At 40.4% G+C, this 22,655-nt stretch overlaps 2 protein-coding genes across 2 annotated transcripts in view; one reads left to right on the forward strand and one right to left on the reverse strand.

Moving 5' to 3' along the window:
- Window positions 1–47: 47 nt before the first annotated feature.
- On the reverse strand, window positions 48–3,584 carry rabepk (Rab9 effector protein with kelch motifs). The gene is made up of 8 exons (XM_035608313.1): window positions 3,290–3,584; window positions 3,123–3,177; window positions 2,890–3,044; window positions 2,542–2,697; window positions 1,599–1,763; window positions 734–883; window positions 423–572; window positions 48–322 (listed from the first exon to the last, which is right to left on the reverse strand). Exons 2-8 carry the CDS (start codon window positions 3,173–3,175, stop codon window positions 111–113), a joined length of 1,041 nt encoding a protein of 346 aa, XP_035464206.1. The 5' UTR covers window positions 3,176–3,177; window positions 3,290–3,584; the 3' UTR covers window positions 48–110.
- Window positions 3,585–4,709: 1,125 nt separating this feature from the next.
- rgs3a (regulator of G protein signaling 3a) overlaps window positions 4,710–22,655 on the forward strand; it is a 128,522-nt gene continuing 110,576 nt past the window's right edge. Inside the window, exons 1-7 of the mRNA XM_035608300.2 lie at window positions 4,710–4,855; window positions 9,556–9,673; window positions 16,892–16,942; window positions 18,525–18,583; window positions 18,679–18,773; window positions 19,526–19,594; window positions 22,476–22,536. Coding sequence (XP_035464193.1) covers window positions 9,595–9,673; window positions 16,892–16,942; window positions 18,525–18,583; window positions 18,679–18,773; window positions 19,526–19,594; window positions 22,476–22,536 — 414 coding nt within the window. The 5' untranslated portion in view covers window positions 4,710–4,855; window positions 9,556–9,594. The remainder of the gene's footprint in view (window positions 4,856–9,555; window positions 9,674–16,891; window positions 16,943–18,524; window positions 18,584–18,678; window positions 18,774–19,525; window positions 19,595–22,475; window positions 22,537–22,655) is intronic.

Genomic DNA, 22,655 nt, shown 5'->3' on the forward strand with positions numbered 1-22,655 from the left:
AAAAAACCTTGACCAAATCTGAGGTTTTCAATAACACCACAACAATGTAGCACTTGAAAAAAACATTTTATTTCAACTTGAGGAAATGAATATTGCAACACCAAGGCACATCATGTCACAACGGCAACAATACAGTCATTATGTATAACCCCCTGGGTGTCCATCCCTCCAAATACAAAGGCCAGATGTATTGTCTCGGAGGCTGCAGAGCAGTTGACCTGCTCCTCCTCATGCACTTTCCAGGGCAATAAACACATGGAGTGGTCAAGGCGGTTGGGTGGCTTATCTCCTTTAAAGTTCATTAGGACCCATCTACTTTTGTCTGCAAGCAGAGAATATAACATTTAAATATGCACAACTGTATATCACATAAGTAAACAAATCAAAACGATATGCAGCCCCGTCAGGTAAAGGCATCATACCAGTGTTGAATCTGTACATGACGTTGCTGGCTCCATCTGCGGTCATCCCTCCAAAGATATAGATGTTCTTTCCCAGCACCACAGCCGAGTGGGCTGCTACTCCTGGTGGGATGTCTCCTTTGGCCTGCACTTTCTCCCACCTCATGCTCCCTTTAACAGTAGACACACTTGTATTTTTTTTATATTCAGTTCAAAGTTTTGACACTACATTGTCCTCCTGTTCGGTGACCATCTGAGATCGATGCAAGGTGGCTGGGAAACTTAATTCCTCCGAAAATCATCGATCAAATAATGATTGAGTTCAGGCTTACCTGTGTCGAGAGTGTACATGTCATTGTGGAATTTGTCTCCAGCCATGCCTCCATGAATGTAGATCTTTGAACCCACGGCTGCGATAACATGGCCGTGTCTGGCTGGTGGATGTCTGCCTTGTGTTTCTGGTTGGGACCAGGTGTTAGACACTGGAACACATTTCACAAAAAGTTATTAATATGCAGATGTGATTACTGTTACATGGTGGCATTTAAGGATCAACTAAGAAACAAAATGTTCAGTATTTTAAGCTTCAAGTTGGTTGACTTAATATAAATATTTTTGAAATATAGACAATTATTTAATCGTGAACAGTTAACTGGGGGAAGAATATGATTGTCATACTGTTAATGGGTGGAATATGCATTATTTAATGACAGCTATTAAAAAGTATGATACTGTAAAAAGTAAGTATATATAACAGAATAGGTCTGTTATGAGATAATAAATCTGTACAAATAATATGGAGTCAGCAGCAGACAGTAAAGATATTATCCTCAGCTTTAATCTATGAATCTGTTCATCAGATGAGTATTTAAAAAAAATATATATATATTTTTGAAGATTACCATACTATGAAAAAACCTGGTGTTGATACATGTGTCTCTGTTTTGCCATCAAAAATATCTCTACAGACTGCTTTAAGTGTGTCTTTACCAGGAGCCAAAATAACTGACAACACCTGTAGGGGTGTCTAGCACCTATAATAATCACTAAACTTTTGAGGAATTGTGTTTGATGGTTGAAATATTATTACGTTTTGCCATTGGGAGTCAAAGTGAAATCCAAGCTTATTCTGCCTCTTCTGTAGCAGAGTTGCTTGTTACAACAATTGGTCAGACAATTGGTTGATTAATTGCAAACCTGTATCGAAGACATGGAGTTTTTGGTCAGACACAGGTGCTGCTCCTTCTTCGCCACCAGCAAAGACATACAGCGTGTCCCCAAGGCAGGCTGAGTTGGTGTGGTATGTCCTCGGACTGGGAGGCTTTCCCATTACGGATACGTCCTTCCAGTGAGACCCACCATCTGGACAAGTATACAAATGACAGAATGGATTCTTCTCCACTTACACAATCGACTTGTTTGATCAAAGCACAGTCACAGCACAGTTATAGTGACCAAAAATTATCACGTTATCAGTATTATCATGGTATTTTTAAAATATGAACAAGTACTGACACAAAGCTTTCAGAAGAACGACTCATCGTTCTTTTTTTTTTCTTGAAAAAGATCCATCTTGTGCAGAGATGTGCCTGTGTTTGATTCTGCTTTACAACGTAACCATGAACCATGAACCATGAAACAATGAGATTTAAAATAAAAAAACAAATAAACAAAACAGTTTCAAGTGTTTGTTCTGCACTGAACCTCGACAACATGACTCTCTCATGGCCGAATGATTCTCTCTGCTCACGTCAAGGGGAGTGGGTGGATTAGGACAGATGAGAATTGGGCAGCCCATGAAAGTAAAAATAGCAATTTATTATTTATATTCCCCCCGCATGTTCTGCAGACAGGATAGCCACCTTCTATCAACTGCCCCTCAGCCAAAATATGCCCATACTTCTGACTTAGTTGTCTTCGATGACTGAAAATGATCTGGTGTGCTGTCACCGCCTTCCGCCATGCATAACAAACCCACGTTGCATGCTGCGCCTCGGTCTGGGAGAGCTGGACAGTATTTACCACGGTAATCTACCTTGGTAATCACGTGATTTTAATGATAATTAAAATGTGAAACGGTAGGGAAATAACCGTCGGGAATTTGCCTGTTTCATCCCTATCTGAGACGTTTGGGATTTACCTGTTAGCTGTATGTTCTGGATGCAGCTGCGGTTGCCACTCTGCTGTGCACCACCAAACACCCACAGGCTCTGCGGGCAGCTCTCTGGCACAAAGCTGCAGTGTTCATATCGCGCCTCCAAACCCTTCCACTCTGGAATGTCCCATTCATGACTATCTGGTGAATTCAGAAACACAGAATATCTATAAGAATAACGCCTGCTGATATCATTAATGTAAATCAAGACTTCAGCAACTAAAAACTATATTTCTCCTTGTGAAGATGTGGTGAAGAGTGAATAATAAAACACAGTTATGTAGATTGTCACATACCTGGACAAGCTCCTTGGTGCCTTTTGTTTTTTCTTACCTAGATTTATGATATGTGAATGTGAGAAACTGCCATTGGGGTTGGCTCCCCCAACAATAAGGATTCTTCCCTTTCCTCCTTCTCCCGATGAAGTAAACATGCAGGTGTGACCAACACTAACACCCGGAGCACTTCCCCTGGGTATAAAAGAATACCTGTCGACAACAATCACATTTGAGCAAAAGAAACACATTTACATCACAAGTTGCACAAACCGATCTTAATACACTCACCATGTTGCTTCTTTGGGTTTATCGAGGGGTTCAAGTACTGGGAGGAGCTCCATAGCTGTCACAGATATACCAAAGAATGTGGTGTTATTGTTTATTTCGTGCTTCTATTGTCAACTTGCATATTCAGTGGAGATCGGATATGATAACATAATGTTGGTTGTACTTACTGTAGACGCTGGGAGAAGATGGCACAGCAGCCCTTACGTGGAATGTACAGTAGCTACCGTCGAAGTGACCCAAAAATACACATTTCCATAGTTTTTATGGTGAACGCTTCACCCTCATTAGTGTTATCTAGTGACACCGAACCACGTGACAGCAAAGCTCCGAGGTAGGTGTAAACAACAACAAAATTGAAAGATTTTCTGTGAATAGTATCGGAGTTAGATACGACATCAAAGCCAGTAAACGATCCTTCTTCTTCTTCTTCTTCTTCTTCTTCTTCTTCTTCTTCTTCTTCTTTTTTTACTGGCGAAACGCAACCATGTGGCGCATTATCGCCACCAACCGACTCAATTAGGTACTAACTATATATCCTCGATATTAGACCTGTATTTTGTATATAGATTAATACATGATTAGAAATTTTGCAAACATTCTTTTCAGTTCCATGTGTTTGATTCCTTCAAGTTCCAGCAATAATTGTGTCTCTCACTTGTATATTTAGGAAAGAGCAGGATGTTCCACTGTTGCCATTTGATTGCAGAGATCACAATTGCCACTTGGGTGTTTCCCAATAAAGTGTAGAGATGAATTTAATCTTGTACGTCCCAGTCTAATCCTATTAGTCAAGCACTCGTGTTTCCTACCTCTCTCCATCAACCACAATCCAGAACTGATCTAATTAAGAGAATATTAAATTCTTTATAACAAGTCCCCACTCAGTGCCCCTGAAGCATCTCATAATATTCAAGACTTTCTCATCTTCAATTATATTTAAATTAATCTTCCATGTTAGGATAATGCATCAAACTATACTCCTAAAAATGTGAACGTTATCACTTTTTGCCTTGCCTTCATCACAGACCTAATTATATAGTTCTAGTAGTACTGATTGTGCTAACCCACTCAATTTATCTCAGTCTCAACTACTGACCAATCAGATCACTGGAAAACAGCGTCGCCATTCTACATGGTCCTGGCTGGGACTAAATCATTTCTAGTAACGTGACAAATAACACAGCGCAGCAGATATTGAGCTCCACGGTTTCACGAAACCCTTATATAAAGAGCTTTAAGCGTGGATCCAAGCCAATAAACCACGAGATGAATCGTTACCATAAAACATTATCCGACTCGGAGGGGCGTTCCAGTTGCAATTTTCCGACTCGGATGTTGTAATCCCGAGTTCCGAGATTATAACTATCCGTCGTTGTTCTTTACCACCAACGTCCATTCAATGACAGCAGTTATCAAAGCTACCAATGACTGAAACTGAAAACATGTCCTTGCTCAACCCACACATATCACGCAAATTCTGAGTTGGCATCGCTCGATGCCAAGTTGCAAACGTCGTTACCATGGCTGCGTGCGGCGCATGCGCGGTTCACCTACGTTCTCCGTCCACCGCCTGATGTTGCAACGAGCCGTCGCGACAAAGGTCCTGTTGTACAAGTTGCACATGAATACTTCTGGCATGGCTTGAAAAATGTTGACTGTTCCAGTCAAGACCCTCAAACAGCGTCTTCCCGTTCCTGTTTGGCCCCCAGAACTCATTCTTCAGATAGAACAAGGTAGGCTACAGGTGACGGCGGGCCCCCCCCCCCCCCCCCCCCCCCTTCGTTTGGCACTGATGAGCTGGCTAATTTGAAAAAAGTCGAACTCAACCTCCCACGTTGCAGACAAATTCAGGCAAACAAAGATGAAGCAGAGGGTGTTTCATATGTCTGTCCTTAACATCACCATGTAGCCTCTCCACTTTCCATGAACTTCTGTCCTAACAAAACGATTACAATGCAGCACTTGCGTGGTTCATGTGTTTCATGCCAGACAGGTAATCTGCCTCTGGCTGCCATCTTTGTTGTCATCTTTTTCAAATTTGTGAGGTGTTTCTGGCAGCAGGTGCTGAGCTAAATCAGTGATTCAAATTACTCCAAATTAAAGGGAAAAAAAACTTCTTTATTGTAGGACAGATCATATCTTTTCATACGTGTCCACCCAAACTATTTAGATATATGCTGAAAACTATAATTCAACACTCCGACCTACATTTTGCTATTGTTCACATTGCCATTGAATTGGATCTGACCTAGCCTGAATTTCATCCCTGGTATATTATTAAAAAAAACTGTGAACTAATAATCTTCTCCCAGCCCTGGAAAATCAAAAATATGTACGTTTCACACTAATGTACCAGCTCCCCACCTTACCAGTAAAATGTGTTCGTATAAATGCCACAGTATTCAAGATGATTCACCTAAGTCCACATCTATTTTTAAAGTTCATTTACCATAAACCACCTAACAGACGGAAGAACTGCAGATAATTTGCCAAATATTATCCTGTGGTTATGCATAGATTTTCCAGGAAATGTGCCTTAAACAATATAATGAGAAAACGATTTTGAGTAGTTGTATGATACACGTCAGATAGAAAATATAATAGACATCTATATTTTGTAACTCTATGTGGGACTTATATTAGGAAGTAGGTTTGTCCTTGTTGGTACATACAACATTTATTTGCAGGGCATCTTCATAAGGTTGAATTTCACAGTATGGCCAGTAGGCTGTACCATTGTATATTTAGTTAAAATGTCCAATTGAAGTGTGTACTACCTTTTTTTTTTCTGGCCCGCCTGGGGAGTCTTTGTTATATTATCAAGGCTAGTCCTCGGGATTTTGTGTTTCAATTTAAAATATTGTATATGTACAACAGATAGAGCTGTCTCTTGAGATTCTCATTCATCCAGGTCATACTTATCCAAAAGCGTTGAATCAGGAGCAACTGGACTTGGTTGTAGGGCCTTGAAGACGTTTCACTGAGGATAGAGCTTTTGTCCTTTTAGGATAAATGCAAACTGTATTCTCTGAAATAACAACCACACACATTTTATTCGCCTTCACAGGGGTTTCTTTAATTCATTGCAACAGTGAGACATAAAAGGAAAAAGGACGCAAGAATAAAGAGATACAATAAAGAGTGCACAGAATCAGAGATACTAAGACAAACATGGGATCATAAAGATTTTATCTCAAATATACGTTCACAAAGTCACATACTCATATAAATGCCTTGTGTCACTGTCTATTAGAAGCCAAGTGATCAGATTCTGGATCAGTCAAGTTCTCTGTAGACATAGCGCCTCTTTTTCATTCACTAACATGGGAGGGCTATGATTTTTCTAAAAGGGCCCTCATCTGGCAACATGTAGTGCTGGAAAAAACAATTTGTCTTTCTGAGGCCATTACTGCTTCAAAACAATTTGTACTTGTACAAACCGATGTGCTTCAGTCAGTACAAACAGTACAGATAAAACAAGGTTTGCCCTAGTACAAATAGTTTTGTAGCAGTAACACAAATAAATACAAATATTTTTTTCCTGCACTTGTATCTGTACTGTTTGTACTGACTGAAGCACATCCAATCGATGGCTGTGGTGCGGACAGTACTTAAATGTCTTGTCCCAGAAGTACAAATGAGCAGAAAATAGAAATACTCCAATTAATAACAAAATAGAAGAGAAGAGAAAAAGCAACAAGCCTTTGACCCAAAAAGAAAACTTTGCCTTTGATGTTTTCGACCTTGGAGATTTACAGCATCACTGTGGAGCTTGTCTGCAGGCCTGAACCCTACAGGATTGTCATCACAGCAGTGTGTCATCCTGAAATGGATCGCGGCGTCACAGGGTTGCTTCGAGGAAGGAAGCCACAGTAGTAGTATCCCTTGAACAACAGGAATTCAAAAATAAGCAGTCAGTGATTTTTGTAAACTTGGTCGGGTTGCAGCTAATGATCATTTCATCTACTAAAAGATGATATAATCCTTTATTAGTCCCACTATGGGGAATAGTGTCACAGCAGCAAAGAGGGTAGTACAAATAGAGTGATATAGAGAGATCAGTAAAAAAGAAATACATAAGTGAACACGCAATATAAACACAGGAAATGTAAACAAATAGAAATATACAAAACAATGTATACAAAACTGAACATGTACAGTGTGAACTGAATACATAGATTAATATACCATTGATGATTTGACAATCTTTTTTTATTTTCTAAAGCTACACATCCTGAACCTGTTTTATTGTTACTATGGAGGTGTATATTTCATAGAGGCACACAATGTGTCGCTCACTGTATGGATTTAGCAGCCATGCCCTCCATTCTGTTTGTACGTGTCCCCTGTGGCAATCTGGACATCTCTCCACACCAGCCCTCTCTCTTCTGTCTCCACAATGGCTGGAGTTCACCTCCCGCCGAAAAAACTGCACAGTCATTCCCAATCTTCCAGCGCAAATTGGAAATTCATCTGTTTGAGGAATGTATTCCGCTCTCTCCTACGTATCTCCTCCATCATAATTAAGTCTCCCCTGCATCTCCCTTGCCTTTTCCAGTTGCACCTGATGTTGCACCTCACTCACACAGATCTGCCGTCACACTTACTGTACTTCTGCACCTCGCAAGTCCTAGTCATGCCTGAACCTATCAGGGAAATAGGAATGTTTTTTTCTTTCCAATGTCATAGCTCTGTGGTTTCGACCAACAACTTGTGATATTATTGACAATTCCTGGGGCTAAAAAAAATTCTACTCCTGCATGCTACTCTCATTATATGTCACAATACACAATATCTAAGTATATATAAAATATGTAGAGCTACAACGATTAGTTGGTTTATTGTTTAATCAGTCGTCAGAAAATAAAGCTGCTATTCTGCTAATTGATTGATTTTTATTTCAAACAAATACTATATAATTGCACCAAAATGTGAGCCACAGTAACCTTCCCTTGTCTTTCAGTATAGTAAATTTAATATGTTTAGATCTTGCACCAATGCTAAAAAAAACCCTATTACAACTAGGTACACACAATTAACAATTCAAATATTTTTGTTCTGACCAAGCCATGCCACTGGAGCGTTATCTGCCCAGTTTCCCCTTGGGGGAAGTATGAGTATGAGTTTCAGGGAAATCCTTTGTTTTCCCTTCACGTGGAACCGATAAGGACTAAAATGAATCAGGGGATTTTTGTGGAAAAGACAGAATGAGAGTGTAAAAAAGGACCATGATTGTCAGTTCAAAAAATCCTGAGGAACAGACAATAGGAAGGAGGAAGAGATAACTCGAAATATATTTGTCAGACAGAAATAGTTTCTTTGCTGTGTGTACAATATTTGCTGATTTGAATTTGTTGTGATGTAGGTTGATCTTTATTCAAATGCCAGCCTTTTTTTTTTATACCTCGCTTAGAATCAAGCTTGATCCTTCTTGGTGGGTGGCAGTTTAGTAATCAGGATTAATATAGAAAGTTCATCTGTGGGTTACTGGTACACTGCCACTGGGCAACATGTCAAAACAATGTGCCGTAGCAATTGCTATTGTGTCACATTTAACCCAGAGGTGAGTTAAGTCATGCTGTAAAGTAATCTGGATTAGTGGCACACAACCACAACACTGGTTTAGTCCTATTCTATTTTACGCGAGACACAGTCACTGATGATTTAATCTGGGTATTAAAAACATTTCGTCTTTTGTCTTTTAAATTCATTTATACATATATATATATATACCTCAAATGCGAAGCCATCTGTTACCAGTTGGTGGTTCATTAATCACAATGTTCAGATAAACTCTTTGAGTCAGACTTTTGTGGTTATATGTGTGGTACTGTACTAATGATGGATTTGATTTCTGCTACAATGGATACATGACTATAACCACACAGAATAATTGTTCTATGTTTTTTTTGCTCTTTGCATTGTACGTTTGGTGCAAATATAGTGCAGATGATTAGAAAATCCTGTCCCAGGGACACGGCAATCAGATGAGGACACTGTGGTGTGACAGTGTCAATGATACACGATGTAGGAACAACTTGAACTTGAACCTTTATTTTGCTTGTTGTGTGCACAAGGAAATTCAAACTGTCCATACGTCTATTGTGCAGACCGAAATGGGGGGAATTCCAGCAGTTGTTGTGATCTAGGCTTGACCGGTGGAGCCTGAAGGACTCGTGAAAAACAAAATACCTGAGCCCCGTAATTACCAGTCCCGGTAACAGGTCAAATCCTACCACAGGTTGAGGCATGAAGTGCAACTCTGAAAAAATTGATAGATTTCTGAGCATATATATATATATATATATATATATATTTTTAAATCTCTTCTGTTTGTGCTGCCTATCTTTGTCTTTAACAGACGCACACGCACACAGGCGCACACACACAGGAACGAACAGGCATCATGTTTCTTTTCTTCTCTTCTTCACAGCGGCTGAGAGAGACCATCTCTGCAGCAGCTCCGTCCAGGATGACCTCTCTCAGAGCTTACCTGCGAAAGCCTCCTGCCATCTCCCCTCAGACGTCGTCCTTCCTCCTCAGTACCCACGGTGAGGTTACATACTTTTTTTTATGTGTGGAGGAGAATATACTGTAGTTATAGACTGTAGCATGTGATGGATTTATTAAAAAAAAAGTTGTTGACGCGCACCCATGATAGCACCAACCAAAAGACTGTCTGTGTGATCTATCGGCCCTCTTTTATTTATCACGTAAAGGAATGTGTCGTAGAGATGATTGTGTCACTGAGCGTCTGACATTCGATCCTGCAGCGTGTCTAACATGAGGTGGATATTACTCGCAGCAGCGAGTGAGCTCAGATGTTGCAACAAGTCCTTTTGTCTGGTAATGAGGCTGCCCCCTCCTTATCTGGTGACACCCTGAATCTTTTATGGAGAGTGCTAAACCAGCCAGGAGCAGGAGGGAGACCTGCACTTTTTACTCTAACTCTAAAGCCTCATCCATTATCCTGTATTTACCTTTCCACACAAATAGATATGGATAAGATATTACAGGAATAGACTTACAGTTGTTGGGGTGGCTTTTTTTTGTGTGTGTATTTTATGTGTGGGTGTGTCAGGAGGAGGAAGTTTTGACTGTGGCTTACATTAAAGGTGCCAGTGGCCTTCTTTGAACCTCTCACAGCCGTCTCAGAGCCACGGCCGAAGATATCTCCACCTTTCTCTCACCTTGGTCATCTTTCGTCTGGGACAGCCCTAAATGCACAGTGCAAGAAGGAACCCTGTCATCTGTCTAGCAAGCTTCAACTATTCTCTCTTTGAAAGTCTCCTTTTCTGGCATCCTCATCTTGTTTCTGTAGATTATTTCAATTCATATTGGCACATTCACTCATGTGCCTGACCTCTGCTGCCTTCAAGTGTTATATAAGGCTCTTGGAGACGAGTCGAATCATGAGATCACAAGCGCTCGTCTGTGGACCACTGAATGATTTGCGGCGTCTCTCTGAGGTCCCATCTTATCGTGTCCTGCTCCGCATTGCTGACACCAGGCGTTCCAGCTAAAACTGTAAAGTTAATTACGAGCGGATCGGATCGTGATAATAAGTGACGTTGCTGTGCATGACCCTACCACTCGAGCACGCAATGGGTTCATTCTGTCAGTGTGCCCTTTAAGAACTGGGTCAAACTTTGCCACGAGCTTGACTTCTTCAGAAAAGCCTCCATTGTTTGGTAGAGTGTGTCCGCGGCCCGGACACACTCCCTGAGGGGAAAGAGTTTTCACTGCCAAAGAATGAGTTACAGGCACCGACCTGGTCAGGATCTAACGCTTTCACGTCCATTTTTAGCTAATCTTCAGTATGGTCTTCTAGTCAAACCTCAAGTGTCGAGTAAAGGATTTGACTTTAATTAAAGTACACATGTTGCAGCAGAGGACTGCAGAAGTGATGTACTGTAAATGTGCTTGTAGTTGCACCACTGCTTTTTTAACCTTGTCAGATATTTTCAGCTTGGAAACATGTTTTTTTCCTGTCATAAAATGGCCTAGTTTGCTACTGTGTTTTTTTTTTTTATTTTTGGTTTCAATTTCAATTTTGAAGTTAACACATGTACTGTAACTGTGCTGACACTGACACTGTGTGGAGTTCATTAGTGCACCACTGACTGGGGTTTCGGGGTCTGAGTCAGGCAGACAGAAAGGAAGAGGCCAGGAAAAACTTGTGGATGAAGGGTAGAAGGGGAGGGAAGAAAGGAACAAGTAAAAAGACTAATATTGAAAGAATAAAGAAAATTATATGTACTTAAAGTGATATTAATTAGAGATCAGCCTTATTACTACTACTATTATTATTACTTTGCCTCTTTCAGTCTAGTCTAGTATATCCTCCTCGAAGAAAAAAAACAAAAAACAGAATGAGGATCCATTTAATAACTTCCGACTTTATATGTGAAGAGGCAAAATGTTTTTCAGAATTTTATCTTTTTCCAGTGTAATGGGGGAAACTAAAACAACAGCAACACTAAATGGCAAGTTGGCAGTTGTAGTTCTTGAGTAACATCAATACAATATAAAAACATGTACAGTGTAATTTTCCGAGTAAGGGTTTATTTTTCATCATCATTTGTCAGAATTCCCTGCCCATGTAAGCATTTCCTTTTAAAACACACACATATACAAGCATTTTCTTTGTGCATCTAGTCTTTTTAGTATTTTCATTCCATATTTGTCTCCATGCGCTGACCAGTTATCTTTCTCCCCCTTCTAAGAGTGGATACGTCTTCCAATGATTGTGTGTAATTGGATGAAGTTTCATGTAATCATGATGAAAGTGAACGGAGCATTTTTATATAAGTGAATATAATATTTATACTAGTCTGTAAATGCTTATCGGTATGTGACATAGAAGTGTCTCCCCCCTGTGGAATGTACACAATAAATTTGATCTACTCCACTGATTCGATAATACAGCGAGAGCGCCATCCCACTGGTTTTGGCAGCCGGGGCAGAAGAAGATGAGGTTTGGCAACTTATATAATAAGCCAGTTAAATGAAATTGAGCGAGGAAACGAGAGGACACCTTGTGTGTCTCTCATCAGATCTGCTCCTTGATCCCCCTCTGGATCGAACAGGATGAACTGGTGCCCGCCGCAGATGAGAACTTTAAATCCTGTACACAGCAGTTTCCAGAAACTTTTTTTTTTCAAAATGACTCTCACAGGAAATGTTACGGAACATGGATTAACTCTGGGTTCTTTCTGCTGGTAATTGCTATTTTAACTGTCACATAAAGACCAACAATGGACCCCGGCTGACCGTATTGGATGCTGGTGGGACACAGGCTTTCAAATGTAAATGTGACAAATAAGCAGCAAAGCCTATTAAAGCAGGGAGAAGGAGGGTAAAACACAAAAACACACTACATAATCTCTCTTCAGCTTTATTATGGCCTTTATTTCCTTTTTTCTCCCCCCCGGTGATTTGATTTAAGATGTGTTTTGGGGTTGCATTCTCTACTTTTGGGAAAATATTAACCTGTTCATTCTGCTGCTGAACTTATCGTATTCACTGGTGGTTATGGCCCTGTGTTGTGAAGCCTCAGACGTGCACGGCAGCATTCCTGCGTCTTGAGTGACGGCACCAGTGACGGGGCTGCTGTGGCCATGGCAAAGTAGGGCAACACTTCAAAAGCTTCCATGTTTGACATAACATGACCAAATTATTTTTTTGTAGGTGATGAACATGGAAAACCAAAAACATTTGTGTGTTCTTTATGTGTGCGTACCGTTTGCAAAGACAAACAAACAAATAAAAGATCTCCTCGGATTTGACACTACCTTGGTCACAGGGTGTCATATGAACCCATACAACATTCATGATGGATTAGTCCTGACTCGGCTGCACTCGTGCCCTGTTGCTGGACAGGCAGCAGCACATTGTGGTCTTATTGAGCTGGCACATGAACGAGGACAAGCTCAGCAGGGGAGAGGTCAGATGAAGAGGAACCCACTGTCACTATCGGTGTTAGACTTGCACATTTTTTTTGTTTTTGTTTTTGTGGCTCTGAGCTTTTTATCTGCCTACGTCGAGAAATCTCTTTTTTCATATCTTACTAATTAAATGCTGCTTATTCTGCTAGCCTTGCACAACTTTAGTCATTTTTTCACACACAATTTCTCAAATGCTTATAATCAATAAAAAGACTAGAAAAATAGGGATTAAACAAAAATATTACTCACTTGTTCAACACTGCTGAGTCGTATTTTACATCAACTAAGCATGTGCTGTTTTTAGGACTTAAGCTTAAGTTGTGTTTTTACTGAAGTGCAGGTCTGCCCACTAAAAAATGTGCTTAAGAATAAGTGAGATACACAGGGACTCAAAGAAAGCAATAAAAAAAAATGTTTTGAGTTTTTAATTTCCACGTACCAAATGAAAGGTGTTTGCAGCTTTGGTGACTTCCTTGGTCTATAGTGCGCCAAGACTATGTTCAATTCAAAGACTAGAAAATTGAGTGTCTTTGTTCCTTGTAGTCAGAGTAATAAATATTTTCTCAAGCGCTATAGTTGAGTTTAGCCTTTTTTATTCTTTCCTGTCTAGTTTTCTGTCTTTCACCATAACCTGCGCTGCCTCCGCAAAGTGCTGAATACTTTTATTGTTGAGGGGACTCATTATTTTTTACTGCCTCTATAAAAAATCTCATTCTAGACCTTTTATTATTCTACATTAATTTAATTATAGGTTCCCTCGCTCCCTCTCCTTCTCTCTGTAAAGGTTGAAAGGTTGGCATCTCCCTAACACTGGAGGCTTGTTTCTTTACCTGGAAAATTGTGCCATTTGAAAGTGTCTCCTGTTCTGAATCATGCCACGCACACTTGCTCCACAGCTGAGGACGGCATCGCGGCTGCCCGAGGGTGCGTTCAGTGCATTTCTAAAGGGCCAGAGCAGTGGATGAGAGAGTGGGAGGCTGAGGGAAGTGCAATATCTAAGATATTTAATACTTAAGTTGCAGCTGAATATTCAAGTCAAGTCAATTTCATTCTCAGTATATGGGCCAAAAATCGCAAATTTGTCCCAGTATTTGGAATTAGTTTTAACTGTAGGAATTTTTTAAATAGTTTTTGAAGTTCCTGTGACAGCTGAACTTTATTACTTGATGGAAATGAGTAGACTGGGTAGTCGCACATAAATCCTAATAATTTATTTAGAGGTAGAACATTTCCGAGCGAGAGTCTGTCAACAGTCTCTGAAGGTATGTCTTTTAAGTTGGGCAGACATTGTATGCATTAAGCGAGATTTCCCCCCCGCATGGAGGAAGTTGCCCCTGACTAACTTTAGAATCGGGCTGAATTTCTGTCATTCTGTATGCATTGTCCAAAGTAATGTAGCATGGCGTCTCGTTGAAATAAACCTTATTGGAATTGTTTAGCATCAAACCAACCAGGGGTTCCGCGCTTACGTTGTGTGAGCACCATGTCGAGGCCGCCGAAGTGATCCACACGGTGCGAGCATGAAAGCCCGACAGGAACATGTGATTACCCTTCAAGGTCAACAGATGATCCCGGCGACTGTCTTTTTGATTCCCTGACTTTTCCTACGGTGGCACCGTGAATTTGACACTTTGATTTTGCTCTGAACTGTTTGACAACTTTCATACAGATTTTTCATGACAGTTGATCTTTATTTTATCTGCTGTATGACACATTCATTTGCTTGAATTGCAATGATTGTACCATCATTTGTTTCTCGGGCACCATCATCTGATCATAATTTCAATTTGTCCAATACTTTATGACCAAATACTTGCAAAGCCACCGAGCCACCAGCCTCCGCTGTATCGTGTGTTGTAGTGATAGTTTGCTAAACATAAATCTAAGATTGAAGACCTACAGTCAGCGTCAATGTTATAAGTCAGCTCAAAGCAGTGCTGTGGCAAGTTTAGTCTCACAGAGATTCTAGCATATCAATCAAGCACAAGAACATCTGTTCCTGTTTGTGTTTTCTGTGTATACACTGACCCCACAGTGTTGTCTCGTCTGCCAGGCCACATTAATTCAGTCCTACACACAGACTGACGTCTGCATCCAAAATGTCCAGTCTATTTCCTTTTTATTCCTCATTAAAATTAACATTAGTTCATTAGTTTGATTTGCTGATATCACACAACAAGAAAAAAGTCAAAAGCAATCTTACCTCTGAGCTGTTATTCCCTATTTTGGAAGTTTGGGCTATTGCCCTGAGGTCGGCGTTTTTCAGTGCTTCAGTGTGTAGGATTAAGAGGCTTCGTGTCTTCTTTATCCCCGGGGCTATTGAGATGCTTTTAGTGGCAGATAGTACTTTCGATGCGTTCTTTGCACTACCTAGTTCATTTGCACATTGGCACACTAGTACTTGGCATGAACTTCCATTCCCTTTACCAGCTCTACTTGTTTGTGTGTGTTGTTGTCACGGTTGATGTTGTCTTTGTGTTTGTTTGTCGGATGTGAACCCTGACCTGCAAATCAAGTTTCAAAATTCCGATTGACCAATAGATTTTTTTGATGTATGGAGATGTTATGTTTCACTTTTCTCCTCAGTCAAGAGTAGGGGGGGGTCATGTTTCTGCACAAGGTGCGGGACTCACTACACCCGTCACACCTGCCCCTGAAAACATCAAAACCTTTTAAACATTTAAGCAATGCAAGATTGTAAACGAATCCAATTTTAGACTTATAGACTATATTTCCAAAATGCAAAAAACAGAAAAAGCAATAACACTGAACTACATGACACATTCTCAGTCTCCCACCTCAAGGTGATTTATTTACATGGATTACAAATAATGATATCAATACATAACTGTGTGGTAGAACTGCATTTTCCAACAGCCTTGGTCAGTGTTCACTTGTTCACTGCAGCTTTCCTGAAACTCCTTTGTGTCAGTCTGCGATAACCATTATCCCTTTGGTTTCGCTTAAACTTGCCGTGTGATGTTAAAGATTGATTTAGGTAATTTTGAGACTGCTTCATAGCTACCTTTGTACCAGGAAGATATTTCAAACAAGTGTTTTCACTTTGTTCTTCCACCGCAGCCAGCAGCACAAAACCATGCCAAGTTCAGTGTGGGAACGACAAACATCCCTTGTACCCAAGCTCTGAGGTGCCAGCAGTGTTATCACACAAAGAGGCTCCCACATTTTAGCCTCAGACTGTGCTCTTATGAGCAGGATTAATTAAAAATTGCACAAAGCCAATGTTAACAGTGGCCATGTCAACATGGCCAACAAGTCTCCTATAGCTGTTAGGAGAACTATAGGAGACTTACAGGAAAGGGAAAAAGGGAGAGGGAGGGAAAGAAAAGGTGTTGGATGATAGATGACAAACGCATATACCTTAACTACGTAACAAGAAAAGTAATTTAAACCATTAATGAATAGTTAAACTTTTGGTGAACGACTCTTTGGTTCTCAAATGGGAGATGATAACGCAATGTGACATGAAAAAAAAAGAAGATATTTGCAGGCAGAACATGCTGCACACACAAATGCAACCGACCCCTCAAGGCCCTGCCAGTTCAATTTTTGTGGGTTCCAGGGTAACAGCGGAGAGTGCAGGATGTCAGTGTGGCCAAGTACATAACTCTCTGTAAAACAAGTCTTTGTGCTATGAGCATCTCCTGGCTGTAGCTTCATATTTCACCAGTAGTTATGGTCTCTGCGGGGAAGCAAATATTGCATTTCCCAAAATGTCAAACCCTGCATGAATATAAACCATTTGTAGCATTGATTCCTGCGATGACCCTGTGATAACCTCCCATGTCTTGTTCTCAACAGGCCAGCTAAAGCTGTCGATCGTCCCAGAGCAAGAAGTACTTGTTGTCAGTGGTGGGTCACGTTAAAGGTTGCTAGAAAAGAGAGGCAATGTTGTGTCCTGCGTTCATTTTAATCAAAGTACTTCACAGAGGCTTGCGACTGGTAAAATATAAATAAAATAATATGCAAAATATTGAAAATGTACATGACAAGTGAACTTATTTAACGGCACAGTGCAGATCACCTGTCAATTTATTTATGGATTTGGGAATAGAGCATTAAAATAACCTCCCAAGATAATGCAGCTCAGCTCAGCACAGCACCACCACCAGTCTTCAACATTTATCATAGAGTTTGATCAACCCTGCTCTAAACACAAAACTGTGTAATGTATATTTGCAGAAAAAGTGTATTGCAGAGACCTTTGCCTCTATCTGATCAAATCAAAATCAGCATAGAAAACCACCAACTAATGTATTACGTATGCTTTTATGTTTCATGTCCATAGAAAATAATGCTCTCTCGTTGCCTGTGAGTCAAAGTACACTTGACGCTGTCGTCGTGTAAAATGTGTAGTTGTTACTAAAGAGTCTGAGGTGATCAGAAATGGCATTTAGCTGCAGTCCAACATAATCTTCTTATGTTGTTATTTATTGTGTTAGAGCAAACACAAAAACAATTTTTTTTACTTTGCAAAGCAATGCGGAATGGGAATGGTCACCACAGAGACACATAATGCCTATTATACATATTTTATTGTCTCACATCATGATTCTGTTGGTTCTACATTACATGTTATATAGTTCATTATGTAATTTAAGGTGTCATTTTGTTAATTACAGTAATCACTTGAGTTTGAGTTAGCCATGCAGAAACAACACATGAACAAAATGAGCGGGCCACTAATTTCATATTATATTCATTTAATATTGTATTATTGACAGGATGGATTTGATATAGACTAAGTCACTTCATGCAGGCACCCTGTCCTCGTGTCCACATGGTATTTGAGCTTCATGTGGGGGCAGCTGGCTTCTGAAGCCCTGTCACATATTCTTATCATCCCCAAGCAAACAGCAGTATGATGAAATCTCATTCAATGTTGTCATGTGGTAAAAACAAAAAACCTGTACCCACAATAAAGTGGCTTCGCTGGCAGCAATGAAGGCAGGAAAGAAAAACATTTACACAAAAACTTGAGCAGCTGTTTCTATTAAATTCTCAAATTATTCTCGTTTGAGTTCTCAACCAAGGGGGTTCTTTGAAAATGATTTTCACAGCTTGTCCTCTAAATACTGTAATTCAACAAAGAACAACATTTCATATAAGTCAAGTAAGCTATATATTAAACATGTCAGCCCCCTTTTCACCATCAAATCAGCTTGATCCGTGCATAAACCCTATTTGGTCTACATAAGCAAACCTGATCATGTTTTTATAGCAACAGTGATTTAATTCAAAAATATTCTACGTTATAGCTTTTGTTGGTTCAGGTTTAGATCCTTATTGGTGACCTTTTGACCCAGAACCTGAAAATTTGATGTGCATTTAGTACATAATTGATGTGTCTAGAAAGTCAACAATTCCCTAATATGAACTCATGCAATGAGCTATTTCATAATTTATTCAGTTCTATTTTTATACGTGTCCACAGTTCTGGAGGCGAGGAACATGCTGGAAGAGTGCCAGGGGCCATGTGACTCTTATGTTAAGGTATGTTCAGAATACAAGAAAATTTTTTTTTGAAAATAGTGCTCAGAAATGGTGAAAACTGGATTGCCTGTGATTTTGTTTTCTCTGTTCCTCAGGTTGGCATGTCCCCAGACAGTGATCCCACAGACAGACAGAAGACTCAGATGGTTCCTCACTGCAGGAACCCCATCTTCTTACAAACCTTTCACTTGTACGTGTTCAGACAGTTTTTCTACATCCAGTAATTGCCCCAGATGTGTGGCACTCCATTTTGAGGGCTTTTTAAAATGTGCTTTGTTTTTGTTTTCCCTTGCTTACCTAGACGTTGGGAAACACAAACATAATCATTTTGCAATTTGGACATTTTCCTGAAGTATTCCAGAGGGGCTGTATGTGAAAGCAAATGTTTGCAAATGTTGCTCTGCACATTTTCCAGTCCCCCTGGTAAAAGTGAGCGAGTGCGTGGGCGTGTTGATGACTGTAAACAAAAACACTACCTTCCGCAACGGAATTATCATCATGTCCTACCTCTAGCATGCTGTACTCAGACACTTGTCTGACTGGGGCAATCTCCTGCTGCGTTCTTCATATGTGAAAGGCTAACTCTGGGAAATATCCAGATCCAATTTTCCTGATATTTTTCGGAGTTCATGTCTCAAAACAGCTTGAGTTGTTTGCATTGGTGGCAAATTGAAATGCTTTTCTTCAGTTCATATTGTTAGCGAGTTACAAATATACTTAAGGTTTGTCCAGACTGAAAGAAAGGTGAATCTGACGTGAATATGAGCACTAAGCTAAATGTCTACTTAAGACTTTTTGCAATTACCTTCCAGTCTCTCTGATATGTCCTGACATTTTGAGGCAGATTCATTATCCCAAGATGAACACAATTTTTTTAGTGCAAACTAATGCAGGTATTTCAGTTTAAGAAAAGCTGACTTATTTTCTGTTCTTCGTTTCCAGTGTTGTCAGTGAGGTCGACCTTCATAAGAGACTGCTCGTCACAATGTGGAACTCTGACATCACAACAAGGTAACCACTCGGAAAACTGAGGGCGGTTCACGATAATACTGACAGTTGATAGGATAATGAAGAAATGTGTTATTGTGAGTTTTTGTTTTTCTTTCAAACTTGCGTTGAAAGTGTTTAGTTTCCCGGAAGCTGTAACACATTAGCGCGCACGCCACGCACGACACAAAGCTTCCTACTGGGCCAACATTTTATAATGAATGTTTTTGTTGCATATTTCTGTGCGGTTATCTCTGTGCATGTGTGTTTCTTTGTGCTTCTGTTTTCCGAATCTGGCAGAGCGAACGTGTTACTCTCGCCTGACTGCCTCGGCAGACTTGCGCCGAAACAGGGTCATTGCCGGGGACGGAGGACATATGGTCAAATGAGTCACAAATTTTCTAGAGCTGTGTTGTGTTGCGAGGGCAGAAGAAAAGTAGCACTGTTTGCTAGAAATACTGAAGAACACATTTTTCTCTTAACATGACATATTTTTCAAGGCTCTTCATGAACAGAGAAGAATCTCCTTGTGCCCAGGTCTTCTCTGTTGTATAAAAACATATAGCACATACAGTACAGCGTGTATTTGAAAGGACGTTTGCAGATGGACTGTAATCGGCTGACAGGCTTGGTTTAGTGTAGATTGTAGAATAATAATAAAGATAAAGACCCGTTTGGGACAGTTTCTGGGACACAGATTAAGAGCGATTTTCTTATCTTTGGTAAGCAATTAAGCCTCATTCACACCAATTTGCTGCTGGTATTAATTGGGAAAAGCCAGTAATAGTTTTGCTAAGTTTGCCAGTGATGTTTGAGTATTTGATCATTGATTATTGTGTAGCTTTCCAAAGAATTTTCTTATTAAAATCTGTGGGTACTCTGCTCTTCTTTTGGCAGTAGATAAAAAATTACTCCAAGATGCCAAAATGGAAGAGATGGACTGTAACATGTTCCCACTTTCTTTGTACAGAATGGCGCCGAATCAAGGTTATGGTTCATACAAAACTGTTTAACAGGCATTGTTCACGTACTTCAAATCCACACAAGTCCATGAAAGGACTGGTGTGGACCCTTTGTTGTACAGAAAATTAAATATCCCCATCTCACTTGTAAACTCTAAGCCTCTTAAAACCTTTGTGAGCGAATGGAGTGTCAGGGAAAGAAAGCAGGGAATATTGTGTGTGTGTCTCTGAGGAACTCTTAACACAGTTTAAAGGGCAGAGACCCAGAACGTCAGCTTCGAGACAGAACTGGCAGCTCTGTTACAAAATCTAATTTAATGGTTAGGCCCGAGATGCAGGTGCTGCAAGGACTTTGCTCTGTAGACAAGATTTTAATGTAAATCGGCTGCGCAAAGTAGCCTGCGCAGTGCAAGATGTTGAGATGTACATGATGCCTCAGCAGCACGACACATTCCACCGTAGAAGCAGCTCATGTTGCGGGCAGCGTCTAAAAAAAAAAAGCAGAAAAAATTGGAGATTAACAATGCAGCAATGTGGACAAGAATATTTGTCCTTCTCACTTGCAAACGTGGTCAAATGTGGTGATTGGAAAGCACAACCAAGCGGTGGTGTCTGCAGGAGTGAACTTCACCCCTGCATCACACATATCCTCCTCAGGAGCCTCTCTTTTTTCAAATCAAGTGCAGCCTGAAATGTCATTAAAAGGTGCTTATTCAACTCTCCCTGCTGCTGTGAAGAAGTTGTGGGAAGCAGTGCCTCTTCAGCAAATCCTCTTAAATACCACAGAACATCGGCCAAAGTGCTGCTGGAGCCAAACCCAGCGGATCCTTCCATGAATGTGAGCAGTCCTGCAGTGTGCCGACACAACGTGATGCTGAGGAAAAAACAACTTAAGTGTCTAAATCCAATCAGACATTGGGCATTCCCTTTATTATTTCTCCACACACAAAAAAACAAATATTTTTTTTTATTGTTTGTCATTTCATTTTTGCTCTGATAGTTTCACTATGTGCGCTCATCTGTAGTGGTGAACAGCACTGCACTGTAAAGTGATAAAGTCATATACTGTGTAGCAGGATTTGGCCATACAGGTAAAACTTGTTATGAAGATATATTCACTGTTGGTTTTGGTATTTTTATAGAATTTGCGATATCACACTTCTCCTTTCTTGCCCGTTCCCCCCTGTGGTCATCCATGGCTTACTTGATGCATATAATGTTCCCTGACTCTCTTCTGGTGAAAAAGTTCCTTAAATACGGATTCCCTGGACGTTCTGGTGGAACAGGCTATCATGCTCTGAGCAGTGTCTTCTCTTTCTGACATCCTGTCAATCCTGCGGATCTTTTTCGGTCACTGGCTCCTTCGACTGAGCGTTGCAGAGGAACACTTCAGGTGCTCGTTTGCGCTGGGGGACAGTTTGCCCTCCACACCGCTGCATCGGTGCAGCCCAGCTGGGAGGTTGTGGAGAACTGTTTTTCTCATTAACGCATAGTTAAACATCCCTGCTCACTCCACCACCACCACACACACATGCCCATAACTCTGATAATAAATCAGTTCGATGTCAGTTATGTTGACAAATTAATGAAAAATATTTCCCAAGTATCACATTTTGCATTTGCAACAGTTTATTGTTTTGTTTGCTTTGTCCTTCATTATGGTTAATTGTGCTTCTAACAACACCCAGGGGATCAACGTCGTCCTTTCTGTTCCTTTATAAATGAGTAGTTTGATTTGAGACTAGATTATATGTGACAGAATCAAGACAAAAAATACAGCATAACATTTTTACACAGCATCCCATTGATTAGCTTTTTGCTGCTTTAGGGTCATAAAAGACATTTCAAATGTCAGACCTGAATTAGACGACACGTCGGCTCTACTTAGGGATATTCATTTATTTTTATCCTACTTCCTTATTTATTCTCTCTGTCTGTTACAGGATGAGCGCGCTGCTGGGTTGCATGAGCTTCGGCGTCCGCTCACTTATGGACGCAGACAAGGTGAGTTTGAGCACAGAGATTAGGGGTATAAGGACGTTCTGTAAAACGGTGTCCTTAGCTCCCTTTTCAACATCCGCTCTGTCCATCGGACCATGACTCCCAACAGTTTAGTTCAGTGT

The sequence above is a fragment of the Scophthalmus maximus genome, chromosome 20 (assembly GCF_022379125.1).
Source record: "Scophthalmus maximus strain ysfricsl-2021 chromosome 20, ASM2237912v1, whole genome shotgun sequence".
Taxonomy (NCBI): Eukaryota; Metazoa; Chordata; class Actinopteri; order Pleuronectiformes; family Scophthalmidae; genus Scophthalmus; species Scophthalmus maximus.